Source organism: Lampetra planeri, chromosome 58 (genome assembly GCF_965212315.1).
Source record: "Lampetra planeri chromosome 58, kcLamPlan1.2.h2, whole genome shotgun sequence".
NCBI classification, from domain to species: domain Eukaryota; kingdom Metazoa; phylum Chordata; class Hyperoartia; order Petromyzontiformes; family Petromyzontidae; genus Lampetra; species Lampetra planeri.
The window spans coordinates 2,376,861-2,404,688 of NC_136164.1; the positions used below are offsets into that span (position 1 = coordinate 2,376,861).

The window sequence follows — 27,828 nt, forward strand, 5'->3', positions numbered from 1 at the left end:
ATTTGGTCCTGGAGGGAGTCACCCATTCCCTTCCTCTCCCTCCCCTCGCCCCTCCACTCCGTCCCGTCCCTCCCCCGTAGCCCCTTCGTGACCGCCCCCTCCCCCCCACGTGCCCTCTGTTAACGGTCAGAGGGCATGCTTGCTGGAAACCTCTGTCACAGCGTAGCGCCTGGAGCTGCTCCGTGCGAACGTTCAAAATGAGATTCGCCGTGGCAACGCCGCCACCGCCAAAACCCTGGTGGGCCACTACCCCCCTGCCCCCCTTAACTGACGGGGCGCACCGCTCGAGATTCCCCCGGCGGCGGCGGCGGCTCACTGTCTCTTCCGCCCAGCGCCCGGGACGAGCGGGGTCTGGCTACACGCGGTGACAAGGAGGTTCAACGCGCACGAAGAGGCACCGGGGGGGGGGGGGGGATCAGGCGTGGGCGACCATCGCCCCCCGCCGCCCTCACGAACAACCTTCAGAGGCTTCCTCCTGGACAGACACTGACAAACAAGCGACAAACAACGGCAGCCACCACGAGGGTGCGCGCCAGCTCGGTAAGGATATGGGTTGCACACTACCTTGAGGCACCAGCAGCGAGGCCGTGTGCTCTGCCGCAGGACGTAGAAGGCGATGGGAGCCAGCAGCGGGTAGGGGAGGCCCTCCGTGGCCGAGCTCTTCCCGGCCTCCAAACCATCGCCGTCGTCACCGCCGCCGCCGCCATCGCCGCCGTCACCACCGGCGGCTCCACCACCGGGGGTGGCAGTGGAGGTGGCGCGGTTCGGCGCGGCCCTCCCCGCCGGGTCCCTGCCGCTCGCTCCCGCGTCGTAGATGTGGACGAAGGCGGTGGAGGAGGAGGAGGAGGGGGGTAGCGGCGGTGGTGGTGGTAGTGGTGGCGGTGGTGGAAGCAGCGGACCGCCAGCGGTGGAGGCCGCGGGGGGGTGGGCGGCTGCGGGAGTAGCGGTGGACTCCCGCTGTAGCTGCTGCTGCTGTAGCTGCTGCTGCTGCTGTAGCTGCTGCTGCTGCTGCGGTGGCTGCGTGGAGTACGCGGCGGCTCTGCGAGCGGCGGCGGCGGGGCGAGCGCCATCGTCCATGGCAGCGCCGCGCCGGTGTCCCCGGCTGACGGACGGACGGAAGGACGCGGCGGATTAACGGAGGGATGGGTGGAGAGACAAGCGGACGGGCATATCGGGTGAAGGGAGAGACAGATCGACAGAGAGACAAAGGGACAGAGAGACAAAGAGACCAACGGGGGAGAGAAACAGATGGACAGAAGGGCAGATGGATGCATGGAGAGATGGAGGGACAGACGAACAGCCACCACGAGGCATCGCCACGAGGCATCGCCACGAGGCATCGCCACGAGGCACCGCCACGAGGCACCGCCACGAGGCATCGCCGCGAGGCACCGCCGCGAGGCACCGCCGCGAGGCACCGCCGCGAGGCACCGCCGCGAGGCATCGCCGCGAGGCATCGCCGCGAGGCATCGCCGCGAGGCATCGCCGCGAGGCACCGCCGCGAGGCACCGCCGCGAGGCACCGCCACGAGGCACCGTTACGAGGCATCACCGCGAGGCATCACCGCGAGGCATCACCGCGAGGCATCATCGCGAGGCATCACCGCGAGGCATCACCGTGAGGCATCACCGCGAGGCATCACCACGAGGCATCATCACGAGGCACTCCCCACGCACGTGAACTGCTTCAATCATCGGCCGCTCCACACTCGCCGAATGGGGGGGGGGTTAACGATTCGAGTGGAAGCCACTGCCACCGCTGCCGCATTCTATTGTTTACACTGCTGTTGCCCCCCTCCCTACCTGCCCCACCCCCCGGCCCCCCCTCCCGCCCCCGAGAGCAAAAAGCTCCAGAGAGGCTCAAAAATTCCGAGCGGCAACAAGCAACACACGCGGCACCGGCAAAGTCGCGGCGGATACGCGTCCCCGACACACGCGTTGAATTGAGAGCGGTGCTTGTTATTGTCGTCGTCATCGTTGTTGTTGTTGTTGTGAGAGCTCGGGGAGGGACGAGCGAGGTGACGGAAGGTGAAGAGAGAGAGCAGATGGCCTGCAGCGTGGCGAGCGAGCGAGCGGGTGGGTGAGCGGATAAATGGGTGGGTGAGCGGATAAATGGGTTGGTGAGCGGATAAATGGGTGGGTGAGCGGATAAATGGGTTGGTGAGCGGATAAATGGGTGGGTGAGCAGATAAATGGGTGGGTGAGCGGATAAATGGGTTGGTGAGCGGATAAATGGGTAGGTGAGCGGATAAATGGGTGGGTGAGCGGATAAATGGGTGGGTGAGCGGATAAATGGGTGGGTGAGCGGATAAATGGGTAGGTGAGCGGATAAATGGGTGGGTGAGCGGATACATGGGTGGGTGAGTGGATAAATGGGTGGGTGAGCGGATAAATGGGTGGGTGAGCGGATACATGGGTGGGTGAGTGGATAAATGGGTGGGTGAGTGGATACATGGGTGGGTGAGTGGATAAATGGGTGGGTGAGCGGATAAATGGGTGGGTGAGCGGATAAATGGGTGGGTGAGCGGATAAATGGGTGGGTGAGCGGATAAATGGGTAGGTGAGCGGATAAATGGGTGGGTGAGCGAATAAATGGGTGGGTGAGCGGATAAATGGGTTGGTGAGCGGATAAATGGGTAGGTGAGCGGATAAATGGGTTGGTGAGCGGATAAATGGGTGGGTGAGCGGATAAATGGGTGGGTGAGCGGATAAATGGGTAGGTGAGCGGATAAATGGGTGGGTGAGCGGATAAATGGGTAGGTGAGCGGATAAATGGGTAGGTGAGCGGATAAATGGGTAGGTGAGCGGATAAATGGGTAGGTGAGCGGATAAATGGGTTGGTGAGCGGATAAATGGGTGGGTGAGCGGATAAATGGGTGGGTGAGCGGATACATGGGTGGGTGAGCGGATAAATGGGTGGGTGAGCGGATAAATAGGTGGGTGAGCGGATACATGGGTGGGTGAGTGTTTTGCGAGCGAGTGCATGCCGGGGAGCGGCAGCGTAGTGGGTTAGCGCGGCCGCGCTGCGAACCCAATGACCCCGGGTTCAATTACTGCTCGCGGCCTACACCGGTGACGATTATCTGAACCGTTCCTGTGCCTACCCTAGGTCGACTCAGCCTCAAATGAGTACCTGGTGCGGTGTGTAAACATCGCCACTGGGGAGACAAAGGCGGCTGGGGCGTGTTGCTGGCCAACCACCTCTTCGTGCGCCGTGCCGGCCTTCATTGGTGCTGCTATTCGCGAACAGCACTTGTCCCAACAGTCTGTTACAGGCTATACGGGGGATCTTTGTCTTTGGTGGCTATGCCTCACGCCGAGCAGCGCTCTTGACAGAGGCGCTCACGAACAGCACTTGCTCCATCACCCCGAGCGGCCTACACGGGTGACCTTTGTCTTTGTGCACGCCCATTACATTTGCACAGCTCCTTTCGGGGTCAGAGCCTCTCGCTTCATTCAATCACTGCCCCTATTGTGAGGGCACCCGTACGGGGACTCGATTAAGAGGCGGCCGCGTGGCTCCGAGGTCAGATCCTCGGAGGTCAGAGCCTCAGAGGTCAGATAACCTGAGTCCCAATCCGGGTCTCGGCTGCCCGGCCACAGCGATTACACCAGGGGGGGGTCTCAAGCTTAGTGAGATGATGGACTCAGCCCTGTCACAGATCCCTCGCACAGAGACCCATAGACTCGCACAGAGACCCGTAAACTCGCAAAGAGACCCATATACTCACACAGAGACCCATAGACTCGCACAGAGACACATAGACTCGCACAGAGACCCGTAAACTCGCACAGAGACCCATAGACTCACACAGAGATCCATAGACTCGCACAGAGACACATAGACTCGCACAGAGACACATAGACTCGCACAGAGACCCGTAAACTCGCACAGAGACCCATAGACTCACACAGAGACCCATAGATTCACACAGACTAAGTTGTGATGAAACCGGCTTCTCAAGCGTAGCGAGTTGATGCTGTCAGCCTGCCAACGAGTAAATATTCTACATTTGTTTTTACGCAGCTCTGAGAATTGCCCCCCTACCTCCCCCGCACCCTTCACCAGCGTGGTGAAATATGGTCAAAACAACCGCCGTCCCCCTGCCATGTGACAAACACAGCGTGGGGAGGAACCTCATCCAGCAGTGGACTGAGCAAGTATTTTTTTATTCGTGTTGAAACTCGGCAGCCCTCTCTCTCTATCGGGGGCACCACGGTGGCTGGGAGATGTTGACTACCTCTCCCGGTAGGCAGGACGTCGTGGGTTCCATCCCGATCCCCCTTGACGCCTGCGTCCAGCATTCCCTAACCTTTATTCACCAAACTCTTTGGTTATTTCGGTAAAGTCACGTAGGTATAAATTAAAACAAATCACGACGTTTCGGGCGCAACACAAGCGTCCATCATCAGGTGGGAAAGCTTTCCCACCTGATGATTATTTTCTACCTCCGTGACTTTACCGAAAGAACCAAAGAGTATGGATTCCTGCAGTCACGAAAGCTTCAAATCCTTATTCACCAACTTAGCTATCGACGATTTTGGTTCTCCGTGAATCGCATCTGGAATTCTACACCACGACTGCCTGCAGAGAGAGAGAGAGAAAGTGATGACATCAAGTGATGAGAGAGAATGTGATTAGATGATGATGTTCACCACAAGTACCGCGTGCGGATAATGCAGCATTGATTCCTTGCGAAAGGCATCTCTTTTTTGAACATCTTAAAACAACTCCTGTTGTATTGACGGAAAGGGTAGACACCTATTATTATTTTGTGTACTTTGATACTGGCAAGAAAGGTCGCATGATACAGCTGCTGTTCGCCTTTTGGCGTTGTTCTCTGGTCTGACATTGGCGAGACTAGGCTCTAAAGAAGGCTGCCACTGGTGATGGCCAATCACTTTCAAAGTCAATGCATCATCTCCATATATATAAAAGGCAAAGTTATGATTATGTGTCTGTTTAAAATGTTTGGCGTACTTCCCGACATGCAACAAACTGGAAATTTGCCATGTGGGTACTTTACAGACTGTACACCATGCAAAAGTTATAAAAATACACTTTAGTTTTTTTGTGGGTGGGGGGAGAGCTCAATAATGCATTTATTTTTGCACGGCAAGTGAGCTGTGACGTCTCATCTGTCACGTGACGCGCGCATGTGGAAGCGTAACGCATCGTAGTGTAGTGGTTAGCGCTGCGCCGCGCTACGAACCCGGCGACCCGAGTTCGATTCCCGCTCACGGCCACCACCGGTGACGATGATTTCAACCGCTCCTGGGCCTCCCCTAGGTCGACTCAGCCTCAAACGAGTAACTGCTGTGGTGTGTGAACATCGCCACTGAAGAGACAAAGGCGGCCGGGCGTGGTGGATCCAAGTCCCGGGCGAAGCCGGGTCGTTAAGCTCGTAGATTATACATCAGAGCCATGTTTGTTTGCACGCTCACCACGTGTGCCGTGTGTGGTTAACGCAGTAACTTGATGCCTTCTTCTATTCGGTGTTTGAACATCTTAACACAACTCCTGCTGTATTGCCAGAAAGGAGTTAAACATATTCGTATTTTTCGTACTTTGATACTGCCAAAAAAGGCCCCATGATAGATAATGCGATGTGACAAATTGATGAGATGAGGTGATTGTGAGACATTATGAGAAATACGGAATTATTTCCGGTAATTCATAAGGAAAAAAAAGGCTTCCGTAGGCCAATATCATTTTCGCCAAACTGGATTTTCGCGAGCATCTCCGGAACACATCCCTCGCGAATAACGCGGGAATGACGCATTTGGAGTTTGCGTGTCTCTCTCTCGTTCATCATCATCACGGTGGCTAGGAGATGTTAACTACCTCGTCTGGTATACAGGAGGATGTGGGTTCGATCCCGACCCTGAGGATGCCTGTTGTATATTTGGAGTGTGCGTGTCTCTCTCATCATCATCACGGTGGCTATGAGATGTTAACTCCCTCGCCTGGTGTACAGGAGAGCGTAGGTTCGAACCCGACCCTAACGACGCCTGCTGTATATTTGAAGTTTCCGTGTCTCTCTCTTTCATTATCATCACGGTGGCTAGGAGATGTTGACGACCTCGCCTGGTGTACAAGAGGTCGTGGGTTCGACCCCGACCTCTTACGCGGGCTGTATATTTGGAGTTTGCGTGTCTCTCTCGTTCATCATCATCACGGTGGATAGGATATGTTAACTCCCTCGCCTGGTATACAGGAGGTCGTGGGATCGAACCCGACCCCTGATGCCTGCTGCTGTATATTTGGAGTCTGCGTGTCTCTCTCTCTCCCCATGGTTGCATGGATTTTTCTCCGGGTCCTCCTCCGCTGTTTGCCCACCGCATTCAGAATCGACGTCACCGCGCGTTTCATCGACAGAGATTCAACGCCCGATGTCGGCCGTGAGCGGGGATTGAACGCGAGTAGCCAGGGTTCGCAGCGCGGTGCGCTAACCGCAGCGCCACCGCTCGCCGTCGCACAAAGACAAAGGCAACGACCGCCGTATGGATCGAACAGACCACGAGGGCAAGTGCTGTTGGTGAGCCCCCCCCCCCCCACAGATAAAAGACAAAGATCCCCCGTGTAGTCTAACAGACTGTTGGGGCAAGTGCTGTTAGCGAGCAGCACCTATGAAGGCCGACACCGTGGCACACGAAGGGGGTGGCCAACACCACGCCCGGCCGCCTTTGTCTCCCCCAGTGGCGATGTTCACTACACACCGCGCCTGGTATTCATTTGAGGCTGAGTCGACCTAGGGGAGGCCCAGGACCGGTTCAGATAATCGTCACCGGTGTTGGCCGCGAACGGGAATCGAACCCGGGTCGCCGGGTTCGTAGCGCAGCGTAGCGCTAACCGCTACACCACCGCTCCCCATACAGACACACACACAGATACACACTCGCACACCCAAGACACACACACTCAGACACCCACGCACACAATCGCACAATCACACACACGAGCACGCATTGCTGAATGTCATTGGAGCTGTCAGATTCAAAAGATGCGCACAGATACAGCACACGACGATGCACCGCAGACAGCGTCGCCTCATTTAAGAAATCCGCCCGGATCAATCAACGGAATTCTCTTAATTTCCTTTCCACTGACACGAGGGAAACGTCTAGCCGCGGAGATGGAGCGACGGAATCAGTTCGTGTGCGGGCGGGTGCTGCTGCCTGGATCGAGAGGTGGGCGAGAGGGCTTGGGGAGGCCTTCATCCAGCAGTGGATTGGCCATGGCTATGGTGGTGATGATGGTGATGATGGTGATGATGGTGATGATGGTGATGATGGTGATGATGGTGATGATGGTGGAGCATCAAGGTGGACTGGGCTGAGCTACTTGGGAGGTTGATAATGGCCGTGACCGAGACACTGGGCCGGACAGGAGCTTCCTACTCATTGCAGTCATGATTCTGCTGCTCATGATGAGTCTGCTGATGATGATGAGTCTGCTGATGATGATACTGCTGCTTATGATGATATTGCTGCTACTGATAATGATACTGCTGATGCTGATGATGATACTGATGCTAATGATGATGAGTCTGCTGATGATGATACTGCTGCTTATGATGATATTGCTGCTACTGATAATGATACTGCTGATGATGCTGATACTGCTGCTGATGATGATATTGATGCTGCTGATGATACTGCTGCTGATGATGAGTCTACTGATGATGATACTGCTGCTGCTGATGATGATATTGCTGCTACTGATAATGATACTGCTGCTGATGATGCTGATACTGCTGCTGATGATGCTGATACTGCTGCTGATGACACTGCTGCTCATAATCCTGCTGCTAATGATGAAGATGATATTGAGGCTACTGATGATACTGCTGCTGATGATGAGTCTACTGATGATGATACTGCTGCTGATGATGATATTGCTGATGCTGATAATGATACTGCTGATGATGATGCTGATACTGCTGCTGATGATGAGTATGCTGCTGATGATGCTACTGCTGTTGATGACGAGTCTGCTGATGATGATACTGCTGCTGATGATGAGTCTGCTGATGATGATACTGCTGCTGATGATGATGATACTTCTGCTGCTAATGATGATGACAATGCTGATCACAATACCGCTGCTAATGATGATGATGATACAGCTGCTGATGGTGAACATTACGGATGTGATCCTGCTGCTGCTGATGATGATGATGGTTGCGATTGTGATGATGTGAGTGCCGCTGCTGCTGCTGCTGCTGATGATGATGATTCTGCTGTTACAGCTGCCAACTGCTCCAATTACCATAATGGTTCTCAATCAGCCCCGTCTCGGATGTGAACCGATGACCTTCGCACGAGGGACTCACTGCTTAATCAAATGAGCAGGAGCAGACAAATAGAGACAAAGACCGCCCACGTAGCCTTGCTAGACTGTTGGGGCAAGCGCTGTTAGCGAGCAGTAGCACCGAAGAAGATCGGCACAGCGCACAAGGGGGTCTGGCCATCCCCACGCCCGGCCGCCTTTGTATCGCACAGGCCTGTTGTTGAATACACACCGCACCGGACACTTTTTTAAGGCTGAGTCGACATAGGGGAGACCCAGAACAGGCTCCGTAATTCACCGCTGATGCTGGCCGCGAGCGGGTTCCGAACTCTGGGTGCCGGGTTTGTCTGAACCGGTCCTGGGCCTCCCCTAGGTTAATTCAGCCTTAAATTTGTACGGAACATTGTAGAAGCATCACAAGTGGAGAGAGAAAGGTGGCCCGGGCGTGGCTGTGGCCACACTGCCCCTTCACGAGTGTCGTGTGCTCAACCTCAACAGGTGCTCGCTAACAGCACTTACCCCGACAATCTGTCAGGGGCTACATGCGGGGGATGTTTGTATTTGCAGTGTCACGGGATATGTGTGTGTGCGTGTTTTTTTAAATCTGAAAGTTCAAATGACATTGCACACACTGTGTGCGGATTTGTGATTGTGCGATTACGAGGAGCGGCGGTGCAGCGGTGAGCGCCACGCTGCGCTACGAACCCCGCGCCCCGAGTTCGATTCCCGCTCACGGCCACCAACACCAGGTGACGATTATCTGAACCGGTCCTGGGCCTCCCCTAGGTCGACTCGGCCTCGAATGAGTTACCTGGTCCAGTGTATAGTGAACATCGCCACTGGAGGAGGCAAAGGCGGCCGGTCGTGGTGCTCGTGTGTCATGGTGACAGTCTTCACACGTGCTCGCTAACAGCACTTGCCCCAACAGTCTGTTACAGGCTATACGGGGGTCTTTGTCTTTGTGTCTGTGTGTGTGTTTACGAGGAGCGGTGGTGCAACAGTTAGCGTGGCTGCACTACGAATATGGCGTCCCGAGTTAGATTCCCGCTGACGGCCAACACCAGCGACGATTATCTGAACCGGTTCTGAGCCTCCACTAGGTCGACTCGGCCTCAAATGAGTACTTGATGCGTGTGTAAACAATCGCCACATGGGAGACAAAGGCGGTCGGGCGTGGTGCCCCCCCCCCCCTTGAGTGCTGCCACAGCGCCGGTCTTCATAGGTGCTCGCTAACAGCGCCTACCCCAACAGCCTGGTAAAGTCACACAATGGGCCTGAACCATGGGTGTGTGTGTGTCTCTCTCTTTCATGAGGCTCATAATGGCCGCGTCGGAGACACTGAGTCAACACTGCTGAGCCCCAGGGTTCAAGCCCTGGGTCTGGGTGTGTTTCTCAGGTTCATCATGGCTGGGTCAGAGACACCGAGCCAACACTGCTGAGATGCTGGGTTCACCAGGACCCGGCATCTCAGCATCTTTTGTTGTCCTGACCTGTGTCGTCGGCGGCGAGTGGGGTCCCCCGTCGTTAGTGGGGTGCCGGTGATAGAGTTGGCACTCCCCCCCCCCCCCCACTGAGCTCTCACGCAAATGAAAGTCCGGGCAGGGGGTGCCAGGACGAGTCCCTTGGGGAGAGAGCCACGTGGGAAGGTGACATTCACGCGCCGCGACCACCCCCCCCCCGGGTCTAACCCTCCACAGACTGTTGGGACAAGCGGCGTGGTGGTGGTGTGGTGGTGGTGGTGTGGTGGTGGTGGTGTGGTGGTAGTGGTGGCGTGGTGGTGGTGTGGCGTGGTGGTGTGGTGTGGTGGTGGTGTGGTGGTGGTGTGGTGGTAGTGGTGGCGTGGTGGTGGTGTGGCGTGGTGGTGGTATGGTGTGGTGGTGGTGTGGTGGTGGTGGTAGTGTGGCGTGGTGGTGTGGCGTGGTGGTGTGGCGTGGTGGTGGTGTGGCGTGGTGTTGGGTGGTCAGCTCCTCGCCCGGCCGGCCCCACCTTTAGTCCGCCCTCTGCAGGGATTTAGCAAACGGGCCGCGTTCGAGGTGCTCGTTGAAGGCCCGAGTCAACCCCGGGGGGGGTGGGAGCGGAGGCCCCGGGACCGCTCCGGGTGTTTGTCGCCGGTGGCCGCGAGCGGGGGGGGGGGGGAGCGAGCGCGGGTGTTGGGGCCGGGGTTTGGGAGCGCGGAGCGCGTTCCACCACTGCGCCACCGCTCCCCGTGCACGACAAGCAGCGATCCCGCAGACACAAACTCACAAAGACACCCCCCCCCCCACCCGTGTAGCCTTCGCAGCCTGTTGGGGCAAGTGCTGTTAGCGAGTAGCACCTACGAAGGCCGGCACGGCGCACGAGGTGGTGGGTGGCCAGCACCACGCCCGGCCGCCTTTGTCTCCCCAGTGGCGATGTTTACTACGCACCGCACCAGGTACTCATTTGAGTCGACCTAGGGGAGGCCCAGGACTGATTCAGATGACCGTCACCGGTGTTTGCCGTGAGCGGGAATCGAACCCCGGTCGCCAGGTTCGTTTCGCAGCTCGCTAACCACTGCACCACCACTCCCCGCACACAGACTCACACAGAGACACACAGAGACATACAGAGACATACAGACCCAAAGACTCACACAGAGATACACAGAGACACACAGACCCAAAGACTCACACAGAGACACACGAAGACTCACAGACTCATGCAGAGACACAGAGTCCCACACAGAGACGTACAGACTCACACAAAGACTCACACAGACTCACACAAAGACTCACACGGACTCACACAAAGACTCACACAGACTCACGCAGAGACACAGACTCACACTGAGACCCACATACTCACACAGAGACTCACACAAAGACACAAATACTCACACAGAGACACACAGACTCACACAGAGACTCACACAAAGACACAAAGACTCACACAGAGACTCACACGGACTCACACAAAGACTCACACAGACTCACGCAGAGACACAGACTCACATCGAGACACAGAGACTCACACAGAGTCACAGACTCACATCGAGACACAGACTGACGCAGAGACACACAGACTCATGCAGAGACACACAGACTCACACAGAGACAGACTCACATCGAGACCCACAGATACTCGCCGACTCACACAGAGGCACACCAACTCCCAGAGTCACACTAGACTCACGGCAGAGTCAGAGACAGACTCACACACGAATGAAAATGTTCAATTTCAAAGAGGATTTGATGGATTTTGCTTGACACAGTTGGTGAAAAAAGTCCCGGAGGGCCCAAAGATGTCACGGCCAGAGACAAGCAGCACTCTGATCAAAGTTGTAAGAGATAAAGAGATACGTGTCTTGAATTGAACACGGATTTTATTATAGCAGCTTGGGGTTGGGGGGGTTAGAAACGATGGAGGGGAATTCTAAAGTGGAGCGGTGCGAGGGAAGAAGCAGAAGTGAGGTCACTACCTGCGGTGTGGTGAGTGATGAGTGGGTGAGTGGTGAGTGAGTGAGTAGGTGGGTGGGTGGGTGAGTGAGTGGGTGAGTGAGTGAGTGAGTGGGTGGGTGGGTGGGTGAGTGAGTGAGTGAGTGGGTGAGTGAGTAAGTGGGTGGGTGCGTAGGTGAGTGGGTGAGTGAGTGGGTGAGTGAGTGAGTGAGTGGGTGGGTGAGTGAGTGAGTGAGTGGGTGAGTGAGTGAGTGGGTGGGTGAGTGAGTGAGTGAGTGGGTGGGTGAGTGGGTGAGTAAGTGGGTGGGTGGGTGAGTGAGTGAGTGGGTGAGTGAGTGGGTGCGTAAGTGAGTGAGTGGGTGGGTGAGTGAGTGGGTGGGTGGGTGGGTGGGTGGGTGAGTGAGTGAGTGGGTGGGTGAGTGAGTGAGTGGGTGGGTGAGTGAGTGAGTGGGTGAGTGGGTGAGTGGGTGGGTGAGTGAGTGAGTAAGTGAGTGAGTGAGTGAGTGAGTGGGTGAGTGAGTGGGTGGGTGGGTGGGTGAGTAAATGGGTGGGTGGGTGAGTGAGTGAGTGAGTGGGTGGGTGAGTGAGTGAGTGGGTGGGTGGGTGGGTAAGTGAGTGAGTGGGTGGGTGGGTGAGTGGGTGGGTGGGTGAGTGAGTGGGTGGATGGGTGGATGGGTGGGTGGGTGAGTGAGTGAGTGGGTGGGTTGGTGGGTGGGTGGGTGGGTGAGTGAGTGGGTGGGTGAGTGAGTGAGTGAGTGGGTGAGTGAGTGAGTGGGGTGAGTGAGTGAGTGGGTGAGTGAGTGAGTGAGTGGGTGGGTGAGTGAGTGTGGGTGGTGGGTGAGTAAATGGGTGGGTGGGTGGTGAGTGAGTGAGTGGGTGGGTAAGTGAGTGAGTGGGTGGGTGGGTGAGTGAGTGAGTGAGTGGGTGGATGGGTGGGTGAGTGAGTGAGTTGGTGGGTGGGTGGTGGTTGAGTGTGTGAGTGAGTGGGTGGGTGGGGGTGAGTGAGTGGTGGGTGAGTGAGTGAGTGAGTGGGTGAGTAAGTGGGTGGGTGAATGAGTGGGTGGGTGGGTGAGTGAGTGGGTGAGTGAGTGAGTGAGTGGGTAGGTGAGTGAGTGGGTGGGTGGGTGAGTGGTGAGTGGGTGGGTGAGTGAGAGCGTGGGTGAGTGAGTGAGTGAGTGGGTGGGTGGAGTGAGTGAGTGAGTGGGTGGATGAGTGAGTGCGTGGGTGAGTGAGTGAGTGAGTGAGTGAGTGGTGTGGTGAGTGGGGTGGGTGAGTGAGTGGGTGGGTGGGTTGGGATGAGGGAGGGCGGCGCGGGTGAGTGAGTGGGGTGGGTGGGTGAGGTTGCGTGGGTGAGTGAGTGAGTGGGTGGGTGAGTGAGTGGGTGGGTGGGTGGGTGAGTGAGTGAGTGAGTGGGTGGGTGAGTGAGGTGGTGAGTGGGGTGGGTGTGGGTGGGTGAGTCGTGGGTGGGTGAGTGAGTGTGTGGGTGAGTGGGTGGGTGGGTGAGTGAGTGAGTGGGTGAGTGAGTGGGTGAGTGAGTGGGTGAGTAACTGGGTGGGTGAATGAGTGAGTGAGTGAGTGGGTGGGTGAGTGAGTGTGAGTGAGTGAGTGGGTGGGTGAGTGAGTGAGTGAGTGGGTGGGTGAGTGAGTGAGTGGGTGAGTGGGTAGGTGGGTGAGTGAGTGAGTGGGTGGGCGGGTGGGTGAGTGAGTGAGTGGGTGGGTGGGTGGGTGAGTGAGTGAGTGAGTGGGTGAGTGAGTGGATGGGTGGGTGAGTGAGTGAGTGGGTGGGTGGATGAGTGAGTGGGTGAGTGTGTGGGTGAGTGGGTGAGTGAGTGAGTGAGTGGGTGGGTGGGTGGGTGAGTGAGTGAGTGGGTGGGTGGTTGAGTGGGTGGGTGGGTGAGTGAGTGGGTAGGTGAGTGAGTGAGTGGGTGGGTTAGTGAGTGAGTGGGTGAGTGGGTGGGTAGGTGAGTGAGTGAGTGGGTGAGTTGGTGGGTGGGTGATTGCGGCCTGCAGTGTGGTGAGCGTGTGTGCGAGGGTGTTGTTGTGACCTGCGGTGTGGCAAGTGGTGAGTAGGTGTGTGTGTGTAGCGGTGGTAGTGTAGCGCTTAGCGCGCTGCGCTACGAACCTGGCGATTCCCGCTCACGGCTAACACCAGTGACGATTATTTGAACCGGTCTTGGGCCTCCCCTAGGTCGACTCAGCCTCAAATGAGTACCTGGTGTGGTGCGTAAACATCGCCACTACCATTTGCCACCCACCCCCTCGTGTGCCGTGTCGGCCTTCATAGATGCTCGCTAACAGCACTTGCCCCAACAGTGCGTCAAGGCTATACGGGGCATCTTTGTCTTTGTATATATTATCGTGTTGTGGGGAGCGGTAGTGTCGCAGGTGAGCGTGGCCGCGCTACGAACCCGGCGACGCGAGTTCAATTCCCGCTCGCGGCCGCCAACACCCAGTGACGATCATCTGAACCGATCCTTTGGCCTCCCGCTAGGTCGACTGAGCCTCAAATGATCACGTGGCCCTTCCCAGGCCGGCTACAGCCCCACGGCACTTGCCCCCAACATTCGGAGGAATAACAATAATGGGGGTTTTGTTCCCCTTTTTTCTTTGGCAACAAAACTGGAACCTTTTTACGAGGAATCATGTTTACATTAACCACAATACCTGCGCTCAGAATGCAAACAAAAGGCACACTCTGATAATGCATGCATTGTCCTTGAAACTGATTGGTCCACGCCAGAGACGGCTTTCCTTAGAGCCCAGTCTCGTGGTGTTCGACCAGAGGACGCCAAAAGGCGCACAGCTCAAACACAACGCCACCATCAGAGTAATGAGGGCTCCGTTGCCAGTACCAAAATGTAATCATAGGTTTTTCCTCTTTGTGTGGGTTGCTTCGCCCTGCGGTCTGTTAAGGCTATAGGGGGGATCTTTGTATTTGTTTGTGTGCGTGAGTGAGTTGATGTGACCGGCAGCGTGGTGGTGGTTGAACACTGTGTGGTGGTGGTGGTTCAACACAGTGTGGTGGTGGTTGAACACAGTGTGGTGGTGGTGGTTGAACACTGGGTGGTGGTGGTGGTGGTTCAACACAGTGTGGTGGTGGTGGTTCAACACAGTGTGGTGGTGGTGGTGGTTGAACACAGTGTGGTGGTGATGGTGGTGGTGGTTCAACACAATGTGGTGGTGGTTCAACACAGTGTGGTGGTGGTGGTTAAACATAGTGTGGTGGTTGAACACTGTGTGGTGGTAGTGGTGGTGGTGGTTGTGGTTCAACACAGTGTGGTGGTGGTGGTGGTTGACCACAGTGTGGTGGTGGTGGTGGTTAAACACTGTGGTGGTAGTGGTGGTGGTTGAACACTGTGTGGTGGTAGTGGTGGTGGTGTTTCAACACAGTGTGGTGATTGTGGTGGTGGTGGTGGTGGTTGAACACAGCGTGGTGGTGGTGGTGGTTGAACACAGTGTGGTGGTGGTGGTGGTGATGGTGGTGGTGGTGGTGGTTCAACACAGTGTGGTGGTGGTGGTGGTAGTGGTGGTGGTGGTTAATTACCACGAAACCACGAATTAAACATAAACCTGTAGCAAATAAGCTTGTGCCGGAGGCCCCGGGGGGACAGGCGTCTAGGACGTCTCCTGGCCAAACCCCAATTGGTGGAGCCAGCAAATTGAATCTTCACCCTCGGGGCTCCTCCAGAAACAACGAAAAGCCATTACGGATGGCCACGTGGAATGTTCGAAAGCTCACTGCGGAGGAGAGGTTGCCACTCCTTTGTCGGGAGCTGGACTGGTACCGCCTGGATCTCTGTGGCATTCAGGAGGTCCGGTGGGCCGGTTCTGGCTCCTGCCACCATGAGGGGTGGACAGTCCTCTACTCGGGGCAGGAGACTGCCAAACAACAGGGTGTGGCTCTTCTTTTGAACAAAAGAATGAAGGGGGCGTGGGAGCGTGGCGGTGAGGTGTGGGAAGCTGTAAGCCCCAGGATACTTTGGGCTCGCCTTCCCATCAACCGGGGGCGAGGAGTGGTGGTCGTGGTTACTTATGCCCCCACCGAAGACGAACATCCGTGGAGGGATGCAGGCAAAGCCGATGAGTCAGATGCCTTCTATGACCTCCTGTCTAAGGTGCTGGCTAAAGTGGCCACTCGGGACAGAGTCATCTTGTTGGGTGACTTCAATGCCCGAGTTGGTCATGATGCTGGCACCTGGTCTGGAGTGATTGGAAGGCATGGTCCAGATCAGCTCAATAACAACGGTAGGAGGCTGCTAGATTTTTGTGCAGCCCATGGGCTTGTAATTACCAACACGCTCTTCCGGCATTGGCGCATCCACACAACATCATGGACGCATGACGGGTCCAAGCAAAAACATCTGCTGGACTACATAGTGACGGACCAGCGGATGCGAGCCCATGTCCTTGACACCAGGACCTACCGTGGAGCTGATCTGCCCTCTGACCATCGACTAGTCATCTGTAAGATGCGCCTGCCATTCTTCCACTCCGGTGGTGGGTGTACACCCAGGACCCCATTCCAACCAAAAGTGGCCTGGTCTCAGTTAGCTAATGAAAGTTGCAAGCGAGAATTTCATCATCGCTTGCAGCTGGGGTTGGCATCGTCCCCCACTCCTCCTGATGTCGAGGGTAAATGGGCGAAGTTTAGGACTGTGACTCATGCAGCTGCAATGGCTGCTTTGGGTACGCGGTCCAGACCTCCCCAGAAACCCTGGCTGACAGAGGAGGTGTTCAGGTTAATTGAGAAAAAGCGACAGGCCCACTCTGATCGGCTACAGCATCCCACGTCAGAGAATGAGGAGGTTTACCGCAGCCTTCGCTCGGAAGTTCGGAGAGCCATAAGGCGCTGCAAGGATGGGTGGTGGTCACGGGTTGCTGAGGAGATGGAGTCTGCCTCAGTGGCCCGCGATCACAAATCACTATTTAACTCCATCAAAAAAGTAACCTGCAGCGCAAAACCTATTACCATCATTAGGGGAAAAAACGGTGATCCAATCTCCGACCCCCAGGAACAGGTTTGCAGATTTGCTGAGCATTTCTGTGAGGTCCTGGGGGAGGGAAAATCTCTCAGCCAGGAAAACATCATGGGACAAAGTGGGGATAACCCTGCTGAGGCTGCGGTGCCTCAAATATTGGAAGAGATCACCCCCTGTGAGTGGCTGGCTGAGGTGCCATCTGTTGAGGAAGTACTGAAGGCGATCCGGAGTCTGACACCAGGAAAGGCACCGGGCAGAGATGATCTCCCAAGCGAAATGCTCAGGGAGGGTGGCGTTTGTGCACAGACTGCCCTACATGAAATCATAACAACAGTCTGGACCACTGGACGGGTTCCACAGGATTGGAAGGATGCCCTGGTGGTCCCCCTCTTTAAAAAGGGGGACCGCACAGACTGTAACTACTACAGGGGCATCTCACTCCTCAGTGTGCCGGGAAAGGTCCTGGCAAGGAGTATTCGACATCCCCTTGCTAGGCACGCTGAAGAGAGGCTTGCGGAGCCCCAATGCGGTTTCAGGAAAGGGCGGTCCTGCACAGATGCCATATTTTCTGTCCGTCTGCTACAGCAGAGATGTAGGGAATTCCAACAAGACCTACATCTCTGCTTTATTGACCTGGCCAAGGCCTATGAAACCATCAGTAGACCTGGGCTCTGGGTTGTTCTTCGTGCTTTCGGAGTCCCTGACCCTCTGCTCACGATCATTAAGGACCTTCATGATGGTGAGCAGGCCCGGGTAAAACTACGTGGCCGGGAGTCAGAGCCTTTCCCTGTACACCTTGGAGTGCGGCAGGGATGTCCTCTGGCTCCCACATTATTTAACATCTATTTTGACCGCGTAGTTCGTGAAGCCTTCAATAGCTGTACCGGGGGATTTTCCATTTGGTACAGATATAATGGGAGGCTGATCGATGCCCGGGTGCGATCAAGGGATGGCTCCCTATTGGTCAACCACGTTATGTATGCCGATGATTTGGTAATAGCTGCTCATTCAGAGGAGTTGGAGACGCTGCTGCTGAGACTGGAGCGTGCCACTAAGAGGTGGGGCCTTACCATCAGCCCCACCAAAACTAAGCACCTGCCTGGGTATTTTGTACCATCGGACATTCCACCCCCACAACTCCCAATCGGTGATGGGGCAGTAGTGGAGAGAGTGGAGCGTTTCCCATACCTGGGCAGTGTGCTTATGACCGGCTCCAGTTTAACAGCAGAGGTCTCACTCCGAATCAGTCGAGCGGCAATATGTTTTCATCGGTTGCGTAACGCTGTGTGGAAGCTACCTGGTCTGTCGCTCCGCACGAAGCTTCAGGTCTTCTCGGTCACAGTCATTCCATCCCTTCTCTACGCTTGCGAAACGTGGACCCCCCTAATCGAGCATCTTCGCCGGTTGGAAACATTTAGGCTGGCCTGCCTACAATCCATCCTGGGTTTGACCAGGCTGGATTGTGTGAGGAGCTCACAAATCCTTGAAAGATCTGGGCAAAGTCCCATCGGTGAGCTCCTCCGGCGGGCAAGGCTGCGTTGGCTGGGTCATGTAGCCCGCATGACCAGCCACCGCATGCCTAAACAGATTTTGTTCGGCCGGATCGAGGGGGCTAGACGGGCGCGGTACGGGCTAGAGAAGAGATGGAGTGATGTGGTACAGGAGGACGTGGAGCTGAGTGGACTTGCCGATGACTGGTACCAGCGGTGTCCAGATCGGCCTCTGTGGAAGAGGCTCGTGAAGGACGCTACTGGGCAGTTGGAGGCAGTCGCCCTCCAACAACAACGGAGGGCGGAGGAGCGACGCTCACAACAACGAGCGGAGCGCCGGGTGGCTAAAGCACAGCAAGTTGGTACAGTAGGGGGCACAGGTGGTGCATCAGCCAGTCATCTTGGTCATCTCAGTCAGTCGACCCGTGGCACCTGGGTCTGCCCCGTGACCTCCTGCCAGCGGGCGTTCGACACTTCACGTGGCCTCAAGGTGCACTTGGCCTGGCACAAGCGTCGTGGTGACGTCACCGCCACTTAGTGGCGAATGGCGGTTGTTGTTGTTGTTGGTTGAAAACAGTGTGGTGGTGGTGGTGATTGAATACAGTGTGGTGGTGGTGGTGGTGGTGGTGTTGGGGGGGGGGGTGGTGGTGGTGGTTCAATACCGTGTGGTGGTGGTGATGGTTGAACACAGTGTAGTGGTGGTGGTTGAACACAGCGTGTTGGTGGTGGTGGTGGTTGAACACACCGTGGTGGTGGTGGTGGTTGTTGAACACAGCGTGGTGGTGGTGGTAGTTGAACACAGTGTGGTGGTGGTGGTGGTTGAACACAGCGTGGTGGTGGTGGTGGTGGTTGTTGAACACAGTGTGGTGGTGGTGGTGGTTGAACACAGCGTGGTGGTGGTGGTGGTGGTGGTTGAACACAGCGTGGTGGTGGTGGTTGTTGAACACAGTCTAGTGGTGGTGGTGGATGAGACGAGAGAGTGTCTGGTAGTCCTCAACATGGGTAGAGGAATCGGTGAGTGGAGTTTCCCCGGGAGCCATGGCTTGGAATCTGTCCGGTGCAGCCAAGCGGAAGCCGAGTACTGCTGGTGGTGGTGGTGGACGATGGTGATGTTGGTGGTGGATGGTGATGTTGGAGGTGGTGGTGGTGGATTATGGTGGTGGTGGATGATCTTGATGGGTGGTGGATGATGGTGGTGGACGATGGTGATGTTGGTGGTGGATGGTGATGTTGGAGGTGGTGGTGGTGGATTATGGTGGTGGTGGGTGATCTTGATGGGTGGTGAATGATGTTGGTGGACGATGGTGATGTTGGAGGTGGTGGTGGATGATGGTGGTGGTGGACGATGGTGATGTTGGTGGTGGTTTGTGATGTTGGAGGTGTTGGTGGTGGTGGATGATGTTTGGGGGTGGTGGATGATGGTCGTGGATGACCGTGGTGCTGGTGATGTTGGTTACGACCACGATGATGATGATGACACTTCTGATGCGTTTTTGTATTTACCGGCGTGCTGAAATATGGGCAAACAATCGCTGGAACTGACAGAGCTTTGATATGTGAGTTCACCTGCGTGTGTGTGGTGTGTGTGTGGTGTGTGTGTGGTGTGTGTGTGGTGTGTGGTGTGTGTGGTGTGTGTGGTGTGTGGTGTGTGTGGTGTGTGTGTGGGGTGTGTATGGTGTGTGTGTGTTCACTATGCGACTGTACACGGACACACACACAGGGCGGCCAAACAGGAAAGTAATCCGACACCTAAGTACGTTACAGTTCCAATTTACCCATTATTGCAAGTCGTGGCTACACACACACAGACAGACACAGAGTGTGTGTTTGTGTATCTTGGCCACTGGGGAGACAAAGGCGGTCGCGGCGTGGTTCTCTCCACCCCCACCCCCTTGTGTGACGTGCCGGCCTTCATAGGTGCTCGCTAACATCACTTGCCCCAACAGTCTGTAACAGGCTATACGGGGGATCTTTGTCTTTGTATGTACAGCGTGTGTGTGGGTTAGCACCGTGGGAGCGGTGGTGCTGCGGTTAGCGCGCTGCCCTATGAACCCGGCGACCTGGGTTCGATTCCCGCTCACGGCCAACACCAGTGACGATTATCTGAACCGGTCCTGGGCCTCCCCTAGGTCGACTCAGCCTCAAAGGAGTACCTGGTGCGGTGTGTACTAAACATCGCCACTGGGGAGACAAAGGCGGCCGGGCGTGGTGTTGGCCACCCCACCCCCCCGTGCGCCGTTCCGGCCTTCATAGGTGCTCGCTAACAGCACTTGCCCCAGCAGTCTGTGAAGGCTACACGGGGGATCTTTGTTCTATGTTGCATCGTGGCGATCCGAGTTCACGTCCTGGCCACCATCATCAGTGGCGAGTGACGTCTGACCTGGATCTCCAAAGGGAGACGGTGTGGTGGTTAAATTAACCTCATGGCGGTTCCCTGGGGTACCCACAATACCCCGGCTCTCGCACGATGTCCGTGATAGAGTCGTTTTTAGTCTGTCGATGCATCGGCCATGCGGCCATGGACTCATCTCGACGAGTTGTACTCACGATGCACCACCACGGTGCGTACGAGCAGTTCAGGATTTCGGCTGCGTTTCGACATCGCGAAGTGTGGCACCGCTGCCGGATTGATTGGTACCCCAGTCGCAGAGTGAAGTTACACCCCTGGGGGAAAAAGTTTGCGTCCCTGAAATAAAATATCTAATCGTCTCCGCCATTTTGTATTAATTGGTAAGCCCAGGGTCCCGCCATGAGGCTCAAATAAAGGGTGGTGGAAATAGATCGTGGGCTGTGACGACACGCACGGTGTCAGACACGCGTGGCCGCTCGAGCGAAATATTGAACTCAAGAACGGGCACGTTGAGTCGAGGAAGCGCTGGGAACGACACCACCACGGGTGAGATGGGAGGCAGAGCGCGGAACCCGTGGGAGTCGTGGACACACGCGCAGGTTCGTGGCATCATCCAGCAGTGGATAGCCCACGGTGGTGGTGTTGATGATGGTGGTGGTGGTGGTAGCAGCATGGAGAGACGCGTGCTTGGAATCGCACCGAGAGGCAGAGAGAGAAGCCACGCGGAGCAGCGGAGGCACGCGCTGCGGGCGAGTGGTAAGATTCGAACTGTGACGGCCAGAAGGGAGCACCACGGCCCCATCGTCACGAGGACAGGAATTGAATCGCGACCCAGAGAAGGCGTCGGCCCACACCCCACCCCGGGCTGGTGGAGATGGAGCGATTGTGAAGATGGGCCACGATGCGTGGAGGATGCAGATGCTGGACTCAAGTTGCGAATTTATTTTGCACGCGATGAACGCGTGAGAGTAGAACTGCTGCGTGAGTGCCGCTGACTGGAGCTGAGTGGAGCTGACTGGAGCTCCAGTCAAACGACCTCATGAATCTGCGCTTTCAATTTGCCTTCTTTAATTGGCACCTTTTGGATCCTGACGCCGGTTACTCAACGATTGGGCCGCCTTCGCCTTGCGAATGTCGTCAATGCTTGGTGGTGGGTGGTGGGTGGTTGGTGGTGGGTGGTTGGTGGTGGGTGGTGGGTGGTGGTGGTTGGTGGTGGGTGGTGGTGGTTGGTGGGTGGTGGTGGGTGGTTGGTGGTGGGTGGTGGGAGGTGGGTGGTTGGTGGTGGGGGGTGGGTGGTGGGGGGTGGGTGGTGAGTGGTGGAGGGTGGGTGGTGGGTGGTTGATGGTGGGTGGTGGTTGGTGGTGGGTGGTGGGTGGTGGTGGTTGGTGGTGGGTGGTGGTGGTTGGTGGTGGTGGGTGGTGGGTGGTGGTTGGTGGTGGGTGGTGGGAGGTGGGTGGTTGGTGGTGGGGGGTGGGTGGTGGGGGGTGGGTGGTGAGTGGTGGAGGGTGGGTGGTGGGTGGTTGATGGTGGGTGGTGGTTGGTGGTGGGTGGTGGGTGGTGGTGGTTGGTGGTGGTTGGTGGTGGTTGGTGGTGGCTGGTGGTGGGTGGGTGGTGGGTGGTGGGTGGTGGTGGTTGGTGGTGGGTGGTGGTGGTTGGTGGTGGTTGGTGGTGGGTGGTGGGTGGGTGGTGGTGGGTGGTGGTGGTGGGTGGTGGGTGGTGGGTGGTGGTGGGTGGTGGGTGGTGGGTGGTTGGTGGTGGGGGGTGGGTGGTGGGGGGTGGGTGGTGAGTGGTGGAGGGTGGGTGGTGGGTGGTGGGTGATTGATGGTGGGTGGTGGGTGGTGGTTGGTGGTGGGTGGTGGGTGGTGGTGGATGGTGGTGGGTGGTGGTGGTTGGTGGTGGGTGGTGGTGGGTGGTGGGTGGGTGGTGGGTGGTGGTGGTTGGTGGTGGGTGGTGGTGGTTGGTGGTGGTTGGTGGTGGGTGGTGGTGGGTGGTGGGTGGGTGGTAGTGGGTGGTGGTGGTGGTGTGGGTGGGTGGTGGTGGGTGGTTGATGGTGGGTGGTTGATGGTGGGTGGTGGTGGGTGGTGGTGGTTGGTGGTGTGGTTGGTAGTGGGTGGTGGGTGGCGGTGGTGGTTGGTGGTGGGTGGTGGGTGGGTGGTGGGTGGTGGTGGATGGTGGGTGGTGGGGTTGGTGACGGGTTCTTGATCTTTAACGTGAAGTGGCTCGTGGCGTCGTCGCGACGACAGCGCCGGATGCGCCTCACATGAGCCCAGGGGCGGCCACTGGCGGCCACTGGAGGCCAAACCGCGAAACATTCGCGACGCGACCACTCGAAGCGCCACGGGGCCACCAACTTCACTCGCCGCGGCCGCCGCCGCCGCCAGAATGTGGATCGTGAGTGACGCCTCGAGAAGAGATGGCGACCGCCATGAGAGACAGAGAGAGAGAGACAGAGAGAGAGTGAGAAGGTAATTCCATCCAGCAGTGGAGTGAGGAGGTATGTTTGCTGATACCTCGAGTGTGAGATGCAGAGGGCGCGTTAGTGATACGGTGAGAGGAGATGGCGACCGCGAGTGAGAGGGAAAGTCGTCCTATCCAGCTGTGGATTGAGCACGTCTCTCGCTGCTGCTGCTGCTGATATCTCGAGTATGAGATGCAGAGAGACGGCGCGTTAGTGACACCGTGAGAGGAACGTGAGAGGAGATGGGAGACAGACAGAGTGAGTCGTTCCATCCAGCAGTGGATTGAGCACGTCTCTCGCTGCTGCTCTCTGGAGTGTGAGATGGAGAGAGGGGGCGCGCCAGTGTGCGGTGTGTGCGTGAGTCGAGGTTGAGGTGTGCGTGAGTCGAGGTGTGCGTGAGTCGAGGTGTGCGTGAGTCGAGGTTGAGGTGTGCGTTAGTCGAGGTGTGCGTGAGTCGAGGTGTGCGTGAGTAGCGGTGTGTACATGAGTCGAGGTGTGCGTGAGTCTAGGTGTGCGTGAGTCGAGGTGTGCGTGAGTCGAGGTTGCGGTGTGCGTGCACTTCTCTGTTATTCCTACGCTTAATTAAAGGCGCTTAATTAAAGGCACTTAGCGTTAGCTACTGGGGGAGGTGGTGGGGGAGGGGGTGTGTGTGGCTGTACAAGGCACAGGCAAAGCAAAGTAGCGGCGCCCCAAGTAGCTCCAGGGGGCCCTCGAGGTTCGTGGCAGTTAACGAGGAGAGACGGCGGTTGGGTGGAGGCGGCGGTTGGGTGGTAGAGGCGGTGGTGGAGGCGGTGGTGGAGGCGGTGAGATGCAAATGTCGGCACGAATTCATTTGGTGAAGAGTGAAAAACTGCGGAGGAGATCCAACGAGATCCAAGCCACGGTCAGTCTCTGGTCTCGTCTCGGTCGGATCGTAGAGACCGAACGGGCGACCCAGCGGCGAATAAGTTGGAGGATGAGGAGCAGGGAGAGAGAGAGAGGGAGGGAATGTGTAAGGAGAGCAGAGCGTGAAATCTTTTATTAAATCTTTCATTTAAAAAGGGGGGGAGGGCACATAAAGCAAAGCATTGAAAAAAAACAAAAAAAACGAAATGATGAACGAAGCAAAGTGCCGACTACACCGAGCATCTTCTTGATTCCTCTGATCGTCAAAATAAAAATAGAGAGGGTGGACGAGATAGGGAGGTCTGGATGAGGTACGAGTCTAGGTGGACAGACGACGAGGAGTACAGGACCTGAAGTATGCACCATCACACTAAATGAGGCATTTTCGTTCCAAGACTTTCAGAGGCCAAAAATTCCCGGCATCCATAAAAACGCGACCAGGCCGTGAGGGCGAGCGGGGGGGGGGGTAAACGTGTTTAGCCCCAAACCTCGTGGGAGCGGCGGCTAAATAAAGGATGTGTTTGTGTAGTTTTAGAAAATATCGGTGAAAATACATAGAAATATCAACGGAATCTGCGTAGCTCAATAAAGGATGCGTGCCGTGCGATGAATGGGAGGGGCGCGTGGTTGGGTAATGGATCCGTGCGTGGATAATAATAATAAAGGGCTTCTGTATTGAAACGAGACGCGTGCGTGATTGAATCAAGGACCCACCGTGTGGTCAAATACGGGCCGCGAGTTTGGGTTTACAGAGTTAGAGATTGGGTGATGGTTTGTGGGGAGGGGAGGGGGTTAAATTAAGCGTGTGGTTAATAAAGAATGCGTGGTGGGGGTGGTGTGAGTGAAACGTGTGTGCGGTGAAATATGGGGATGCCTGTGGTCAAATACATTATCGCCTGGTGACTGGCCGATGCGTGTGTGTGTGTGGTTAAATAATGTGTGGGTTAAATCAAGTGTGTGGCTAATAAAGGATGCGTTGTGGGGTTTTCAGTGAAACGTGTGCGGTGAAATATGGGGATGTCTGTGGTGAAATGAATGATCGCGTGGTGACTGGCCGATGCGTGTGTGTGTGTGGTTAAATAATGTGCGGGTTAAATCAAGTGTGTGGCTAATAAAGGATGCGTTGTGGGGTTTTCAGTGTAACGTGTGCGGTGAAATATGGGGATGTCTGTGGTGAAATGAATGATCGCGTGGTGACTGGCCGATGCGTGTGTGTGTGTGGTTAAATAATGTGCGGGTTAAATCAAGTGTGTGGCTAATAAAGGATGCGTTGTGGGGTTTTCAGTGAAACGTGTGCGGTGAAATATGGGGATGCGAGCGGTGAGATGAATGATCGCGTGGCGACTGGCCGAAGCGTGTGTGTGGTTGCTTTGGGTTCTATAATGGATGGCGATATCTCGATTTGGGTTCGACACTTGGGCTTTATTGAACGTGCCGCTAAATAAAGGATCCCGATACCGCGATGGGCGTCTCCTCCGCGGGGTGGGGGGGGCTCGAAAGAAGGACGCCTCTTCGAAGCCGCAACTTGTACACGGTGAAGTATGGCGTCTCAGTCGGGGTGGGGAGGTGGGGTTGTTGGTGGCGAAATAAAGGGAGCGATCATTAACTGGTATTGTAGGTCCGGGTATCCGCCAGGTGTCTCGCGTGGTAACATCTCAAAGTGAGTCCCTGGCGTTTAAATAGAAAGAAGAGGATGTTGATGATGATGATTAGAAATGTGATCTCGTCGCGGTTAGACAATTGACACCGCATCGGCTTCGCGCGGCTCAATGAAATGCATCGGGCGCCGCGTGTGAATCGCGCGATTAATTAATTTGTAAAACAGGATCGCCAATTAATCGATCGGATAGAGTCTCAATAATCGATTTGCGGTGGTCGAATAAAGGATGGAAGTTGGGTCTGGCGTGGTTCAATGACGGGACTTGACGAGGAACGATGGCTCTCACCGCTTGGCGAAATAATGGACAAGGAATTGAAATGGAATTCAAAATAAAGGTTGTTTTGTGTGAGATCGCGTAAGTATGTGCATTCTATTTTATACCCACGTGACTTTACAGAAAGAACCAAAGATTATGGACACATTCATACTGACGCGACCTCACCCAACTACCCTTTATTGTGAATAATATCGATCGCCACAGCCTGCGACAATGTTAAATATGATCGATGGCCTTGCGCGGGTCCAATAAAGGACGCCGTGAACGCGTGCCACGTGACAAAGGGTGACGGATCGCACGCGCGGCCACGCGAAGTCCGACGGTTAAGTGCGTGGGGCAATCGAAACGAATTCTGCCGCGGTGAAATAAAGGACGCCGGCCCAAAGACAAAGGTCCCCCGTGTAGCCTTGCAACAGACGACTGGGGCAAGTGCAGTCAACAGTCACGGCGAGTCGCAGGAAGGGCGGAACGGCACGCGATTGGGAGGGGGGTTGCGGGCGGACAGCACCACGCCCGGCCGCCTTTGTCTCCCCAGTGCGGATGCTTACACACCGCAGCGGGGGTACTCATTTGAGGCTGAGTCGACCTAGCGGAGGCCCAGGACCGGGTTCAAAAGCAGCTGTCCACTGTCATTAATCGTTGTCGTCTTGCCGGGCTCGGAGCGCAGTGCAGCGCGAACCACTGCGCCACCGCTCCGCACTGCATGCGTTTAAACAAGACAAAGATCCCCCGGGTAGTCTAACAGACTGTCGGGGCAAATGCTGTTAGCGAGCAGCAGCGCCTATGAAGGCCGGCACCGTGGCACACGAGGGGGGTGGGTGGCCAGCACCACGCCCGGCCGCCTTTGTCTCCCCTAGTAGCGATGTTTTCACGCACCACACCGAGTACTCGCTCGAGGCCGAGTCGACCTAAGGGAGGCCCAGGACCGCTTCAGACAATCGTCGCTGGGTGTTGGCCGTGAGCGGGAATCAAACCCCGGGTCGCCGGATTCGTAGCGCGGCGTAGCGCTGACCGCTACAAGACCGCTCCCCGCTCACAGACAAACGCACTCACACACACTCACACACACTCACACACAACGACTCACCTCTCGTGTCAAATGTATCTCCACGGTTGTGCCATCTCCCACGAGTAATCCGCCACCGTCGCCGCGTCGTGCGTTTACCGACACAGCGAGAATCGCATCTCTCTGCGGTCCACGGAGGCGAAGAATCAACAACTTACTGCTCCTAGCCAGAGTCCAGCATCAATCATCATCCACATGCCCCCCCCCCCCCCGCGAGTTGTCTTCTTCCTCTAAGCATCCGTGGCACTAAAGTCCAATCAACGAGTAAAGTTCCAAGGCGGGGGGGGCTTTCAGTAATAGGTGCTCGCTAACTATGTACCCGCCCTCACTTTTGTCTCCCGAGACGAACCAAAATGTTGCTTTGGCTGTGTGGTGTCTTGCACCCGTGCATGCGCACACTTGTGTGTGTGTGTCTCTCCTCTGTCTCTCTCTCTCTGTCTCTTCCTCACCCTGTGCAGTTCAGTGTGGAGTGATTATGCCAGACTCTTCTCTCTATATATAACCACGTAGCTACTCCCGCCTTCCTCTTTGTGTGTGTTGTGTGTGTGTGCTCTTTGCGTGATGGCTGTTGAATCTCCTCTCTCTCTCACTCACTCCTCCTTCCCTCCAGCCCTCGGCTACCCGTGTACCTCCCCATCCGTGACGTGTCTACAAGTTGCGTGAATGTGTGTGCGTGTGTGTTAATGTGTGTGTGTGTTAGTGTGTGTGTGTGCATGCGTGCGTATTAATGTGTGTGCGTGTGTGTTAATGTGTGTGTGTTAGTGTGTGTGTGTGCATGCGTGCGTATTAATGTGTGTATGTGTGCGTGTGTGTTAATGTGTGTGTTAATGTGTGTGTGTGCGTGTGTTAATGTGTGTTAGTGTATGTGTGTGTGCGTGTGTGTGTTAATGTGTGTGTGTGCGTGCGTGTGTTAATGTGTGCGTGTGTTCATGTGTGTGCGTGGGTGTGTTAGTGTGTG

General features: G+C 56.1%; 1 protein-coding gene across 1 annotated transcript; it reads right to left on the minus strand.

The window, feature by feature from the left end:
• Window positions 1–263: 263 nt before the first annotated feature.
• LOC144735960 (uncharacterized) lies at window positions 264–27,495 on the minus strand. The gene is made up of 3 exons (XM_078618560.1): window positions 26,892–27,495; window positions 534–1,102; window positions 264–355 (listed from the first exon to the last, which is right to left on the minus strand). The coding sequence occupies exons 2-3, from the start codon at window positions 1,075–1,077 to the stop codon at window positions 264–266; spliced, it is 636 nt and encodes a 211-aa protein (XP_078474686.1). The 5' UTR covers window positions 1,078–1,102; window positions 26,892–27,495.
• Between the last annotated feature and the right edge of the window lie 333 nt (window positions 27,496–27,828).